This window comes from Portunus trituberculatus, chromosome 49 (assembly GCF_017591435.1).
Source record: "Portunus trituberculatus isolate SZX2019 chromosome 49, ASM1759143v1, whole genome shotgun sequence".
Classification (NCBI taxonomy): Eukaryota; Metazoa; Arthropoda; class Malacostraca; order Decapoda; family Portunidae; genus Portunus; species Portunus trituberculatus.
In genome coordinates, this window is record NC_059303.1 from 14977424 (window position 1) to 14983208 (window position 5785).

At 39.8% G+C, this 5785-nt stretch overlaps 1 protein-coding gene across 3 annotated transcripts in view; it reads right to left on the reverse strand.

The window, feature by feature from the left end:
- Positions 1-201: 201 nt before the first annotated feature.
- The window catches only part of LOC123499267 (bleomycin hydrolase-like), a 5625-nt gene continuing 41 nt past the window's right edge, over positions 202-5785 (reverse strand). Inside the window, exons 1-10 of one of the 3 annotated variants that reach the window (XM_045247068.1) lie at positions 5761-5785; positions 5140-5170; positions 4787-4941; positions 4140-4292; positions 3844-3989; positions 3290-3374; positions 2833-3081; positions 2350-2576; positions 2056-2176; positions 202-1949 (exon numbers count right to left, since the gene is read on the reverse strand). The exon at positions 5761-5785 is cut by the window's right edge and continues 41 nt beyond it. In XM_045247068.1, coding sequence (XP_045103003.1) covers positions 1710-1949; positions 2056-2176; positions 2350-2576; positions 2833-3081; positions 3290-3374; positions 3844-3989; positions 4140-4292; positions 4787-4941; positions 5140-5149 — 1386 coding nt within the window. In that variant the 5' untranslated portion in view covers positions 5150-5170; positions 5761-5785 and the 3' untranslated portion in view covers positions 202-1709. Of the gene's footprint in view, positions 1950-2055; positions 2177-2349; positions 2577-2832; positions 3082-3289; positions 3375-3843; positions 3990-4139; positions 4293-4786; positions 4942-5139; positions 5171-5692 lie in introns of all 3 variants that reach the window. The other 2 variants (XM_045247066.1, XM_045247069.1) reach the window with 2 other exon arrangements.

Below are 5785 nucleotides of genomic sequence, written 5' to 3' on the forward strand. Positions count from 1 at the left end.
ATTTTCTACTGTTTCAAGATGAAAGATTGTACAGACAAGTAAAGAAAAGCCAAATATCATTTCACTGTTTACACTAGTTGAGGCAAGTTGATGTTTCATCCAGCTGGTAGTTAGTTTTTGTGGTGGAGAGTGAGCTGATAGACAGATAGTAGTTGTTGTGGTGGAGAGGAGGATGTCTTATCAAGTACTAAACACAGTACAGTAATAAACAGTAGGAGATTTATTCATAGTTCAGAATCATCTATTTTCATCTGTACAATAAGCTACACTGTTTCCATGTAGCCTAATGCAAAGCAAAAGTTTATTCTACTGTGTCATCAACACACATGCACTTATTTGTAATAACAGAGAGTATGGACCCCATCCTGAGTTGCCAAACATCATTTCAAGACATATAGGAACAAAATATATGCCACCAAGTTTAAAAATAGCCTTTACATCATATTCTTCATATGATGTATGTTGTAGTTTACGGATTAAGTGGTCTGCCGGCCAGAAATTAGTCAATAAGCATCCCAGTACACATTACACTTTTAAGAGAAATTATCAAAGTTCCTACAGCCTGAGCTGTGGCTTCCACTTGCACACTATCCAGCCTGAGCTGTGGCTGGCAATTTACATGTCAATACATTGTACATTCTTTTCAACAAGCCAGAGTGGCAGCAGGTTGGTGCAGTGACCTGGGAAATCTAACATCATGCTACCCAAGATCAGTGCCAGATTAGTGATGGAACTGGGTTAGTGATGGTCAGCCTGTTTTATTCTTTGTTTTCTCAATAAAAGACATTTGTCTGGTTGTAAAAAGTCTGTTTCTCTTTCTTTTCTCAATGGAGCTTTGTCATTTTAATAAAAATTTATTGTCCTCTTATTACAAAAATAAACTGAAACATAATCCACCAAGGTATAATATTGTCATGCTAACCTACATACTACACAAAACTGAGTTAAAATAACATCAAATGCTCACATTCCACACTGTCAATCACTTATTTAGGCTTACAAAAGACCAGAGTCGATACTGTAGAATATAAGACAAGTGCCTGAGGAAAGCTGAGAACTACGTTCCATTAGCTTATTCACAAGGGCCTTCAGATACAGGAAAAAAAGAAGGCTACCTCTGGAATGCTGTGATCACCCTGGGCTGAGCATTTATAAGAGTATGAGAGACCCAGTGGGCAAGTCAGCATGCAAATCCAAGAGTAGTATACATTCCTTAATTTAAGTTATTAGAATACTTGACAGGCTAAGACCAATAGTATTAGAGATTCCTATGATACAAATTAGTCATGAGTATGTATATATTGGAAAGGAGTAAAAGGATATGAGCTTTGTTAACAAGTGAGGGGTGGGTAGTCTCAGGCAACAGATGTAAGCTGCAGCACTATGCTCAGCTAACAAACAAGTGAGGAAGTACATTAGAAAACATTAATAAAAAATTAAATTGTTCCCCTAAAACACTTACAACTCCCACTGGTTAAAATGCATCTAACTTTCTGGTGATCAATGAAGTTGGAATCTCATGTCAAGAACTGGTACAAAGAGTATTGATCCAGGTGGGAGAGCAACAAGCCTTCAACTTGCCAAAGCCACACCAGAGGCAGACTTCAGCAAAATACTAACAAAATGCAGGTAAATAGAGGTATATGTAACTTAATTGTACTTAAAACAAAATGCAGAGAACTATTACACCTTAATGGCAAAAATTATTATTAAAACTGCAGCTGAGACCTGACGTCCCTGGCCAGGGCTCCCATGGGATCCCAGGCAGGAAGGACGATGGGCTCCTGGTTGAACACTGCTAGCACCTCCTCAGGTACATACTTTTTGTCCACCACAGTCTCAAATACAAACTCTCTGAACCACTCAGAGGTCATGAGGAGGTAGCCTTTCTCACCTCTGTCCTCACCCCAACTGTTCTCCACACGCCACTTCTCAGGAGAACCAGATTCCTGTAAGGATTGAATTGTTATCTCTGTGTGCCTCTGGAATGCAATAAGGTTAATATTGCACTGTAGAATTGGGCAATTATTAATCACTTATTGATGGTATGCTCACATTGAGGGTGGTGGCAGTGAAGACCATAGCATGAGTCATAAGAGACTCTCCATACAGAAGACGATCAGCTTTACTGAGGCCTAAGTTCACCTCCACACCAAAGACAGACTTGTAGTTGTGGCTGCAAAACAGTAAGATACATTACCAGCTCCCCTAAATAACACAGCAACATTACCTTACCAAATTTTTGTTTCTAAGTAGATTCAGTTCAGTTCCAGTCTCCATTACAGTATCTTTCCATTTTCAAAATAATGTGAGAGAAAAAATTAAAGTAAAAGACACAAACCAACTCACACTTCAAGATCCTGGATTCCTAGTTTCCCTGCAAACCGCTTGGCCACCTCACAGCCAAACCACACAGCTTCCCCATTCTTAATGCTCTCACTGGTAAGATTCATAAGCATCTCCACTGGTTGGTTATTGTATATGGTAGACCTTCCCCCAACCATGTTCCCTAAACAGTCCACTGTGTAAGCATGGCCATAGGCATTGTTGGGCCTTGGGTCAGTAACTAAGCACACCTGGAAGAGAATAAATACATTTCATACATTTTTCAAGCCATGAGGCATAATTAAGCAGACTCACAGTTGTAAACAAATTTGAATGCAAAGGAGAATATTTACTAAGAATGCAATAAGTCATGAAACCATGAGAAAAGGTTTTCCAAACTTGAAGGCAACCACAAATCATTGACTAGTCATTTATCATATATAGTGTTCTTACATAAATTTGAATCACTGTACAATATTCATTCATTCACAGTAAGATGCTGCCCACCTTGTCTTCTACATTGTACACTGGCTTGACATATTCATTGTAAAACTCTAGTGGTGTGATGGGCCCAATTTTATGGTACGTCTTGGACTTGTCATAATACTCCCAGGTGAAGGTTTCTGGGGGAATGCCCAGGCAGATGGAAACAATGCGATAAATTTCCTTCATCTGCCGAGTGAGAGTGCTGACCACGGTGCTTTCATCGCCATCCTTGCTCACCACAGCACGCAGCTCTCTGGTGTATTCCCGCAGCTGAAATCACCAATATACAATGGCCAGCTGTTCACTCTACATAAAATAATAGGGGAAACAAGACCTCCATGACAAGTAATCACACAAGTACTATTCAATAAATTTATATCATTTTTTTCATCTCTTGCAAGCTTGAATTGAGTGACTCAACAGTGAGCAGAGAAATGGAATATCAGAGAACCAAACAACAAACAATCTTTATTCTCACCTTACTTTGCAGAATTCGGTTCATCCTCATAGAATTTTCAGCACTGTATGACTCGGGGAAATACTTTTTGGGCATCACACCGTACCTGTGATGACAGAATGTGAGATTACAAGACTCCAGAGGATGACACACACCAATGTAAGGAAGATAACTATTCAAGTTTTTACCGTATACAAGATTAATTTAGAGAGTATCTCCTAGCCGGAACCAGGATCCTGATGCATAAAAAGGTTAGGAGGATAGTGAAACTTGTTGGATGAAAATTGTAGCATTCATCCACAAACTTATGAAGGTAATCAGTAAATGTAGCAAGATTGTGGATGGAAGGGCTGTATGCCTATTACGTGATATTTTGTGTTTTCAAGCAATAAAGATGAAGACATTGTGCACCATGGAATTCTTATATGTAAGGTACCAGTACATTTAGCCTCTCATGATGAGAAATTCCATCTAATGAATCGGTAAATGGAGAAATGAGATGATCTACAGCCCATTCTTATCTGAACGAACATAACGAGAGTAACTCGCACATTTTTACTCCTGGTCATCCTTACCTGGTGATGAGGTTAACAAACATGTCCCATTGGCCTCCATCAACGATTGGGTCATGCAGGAGGAAGGACAGCAGCCGTCCTTCAACCTCTTCCCCACGCTTGGCACACTCCACCATTTTGTTCAGGAAATAATTGCAGCGTTCCAGCTACTCAAAATACACAAGTTTGGTATCAGTCACTCTACACATTTGATAAATAAATTCCATCTATGTACCAGGTTGACATTTCATGATTAATTTTCCTTTTATATTTATCCCAAAAAGTAAATGAGCTGTATAAAACATTGAATCATTCACCTTGTCCATGTAAAAGAGATATGCCTGTGAAAATTCAAATTCCTCCAGATTGTACTGTTTGATGAAGGGAAGGCGCATCACGTTCAGCGCGGCAAAGATCCAGCATCGCCCGGAGGACTTCTGGTTGGTGACTGGCCGCCCCTCACTCTCAACCTGCCAGTGCATGTGTGTCAGGGAAGAAGCATAGTGACACTTATACTGGTCTTGCTATTCCTTTACTTAATACTGTTCCCTCTCTTCCCCTTTTGTTCCCTATCTCCTTGCCCTCCTCTCCATCCCATTGGTAAAATGAGTACCTTTGGTGTCTGCCATTGATTTCACTTCTGTTGTATTACTACTCTATTAGGAAAAGTCACCTTATATAATGTCTTCATTATTTCACGGATATATTTTTTGTACCTTGGTAAAATTCTGCTGTCTCATTATTTGACCATGAACATCAATAATGATCCTTTTGGGCTTTTTTGCTTTATCATATTTAAGATTTATGCCTTTGTTATCTGTATATCATTCTTATATCAATATACTTTTTTACAATATAATCATCTAAAACTGAGAAGAAATCACAGGAATTTAGTTTACAAAGCTCTGCACATGCTTAACACCATCCCATCTTGTCATCTTGCTATCAGGTGAGGCCAACACACCTTGTGGGTGAAGACGTGGCTGGTGGCCATCACCTTACAGCGGCACATGCACATCTCCAGTGGGTCAGACTTAAAGCAGGCATTCATGGCGAGGCAGGAGGAGGGCTCGCTCTGCACTTCAGTGCGGTACTGGTCCATCAGTTCCGGGGTTATTGCTGCAACAGAGATTGAGTCACAACTATACACACATACACTTTGCTTTTCCTTTATCTAAAATAATACATCAGGTACAGACAAAATAACATGTTTTACCCCAGTTTATGAATAATATATCAATGTGATATAACTTGAAAGACTGGTAAAAAGTTAAGTTTTGATACTTCATTATAAGAACAAGAGATAATAGTACATACTGAGAGCCATATTTGATGATGGTTACACAATCTGAAAAACAAGATAGCATGGCTCAGAAAACACTGTAATGATACAATTCCTTCAAACTTCATATAAAGATACCAAACATATATGTCTGTAGCAAATGTCTACTTCCACCCTGCATGTCCATCCCTCAGCTGACGGCCGCCGGCACCGTCAGGTTAGCTGAACGCGTAACACTATCTGAGGTGACCCTCTCTGGGGAGTGATCTACAACCCCTCCCCACAGGAGATACTACGTCAATACTAAGACGTTTTCTTGGAAAAACAAAGGCAAGCATAATAAACAATGACATAATGTCCTTTTATCTAATTAAATTCACACGGAAAAATAGGGAAGAAAACCTGTGTGACTATCTTTTTTTTTTTTTCTTCTTTTTTTTTAAAGCATGGACACATTATAGCCCGGGGACGTGCTCGCTGCAGTGCACCCGGCAGGGGGAACTGGAATTGTGATAAAGATACAATTGCTCGTGCAATTTTTGCCTCTTTTCCAAAGAAAACACAGTCAGATCATTTGTCTAGCCACACCACAAGCTTGGCGAGAAAGCCTTCCCTGTCTGGCGCCTGAGAAACAGGCCGCACCTCACACCACTCACTCAGCTGACACGTAATGTAAACACT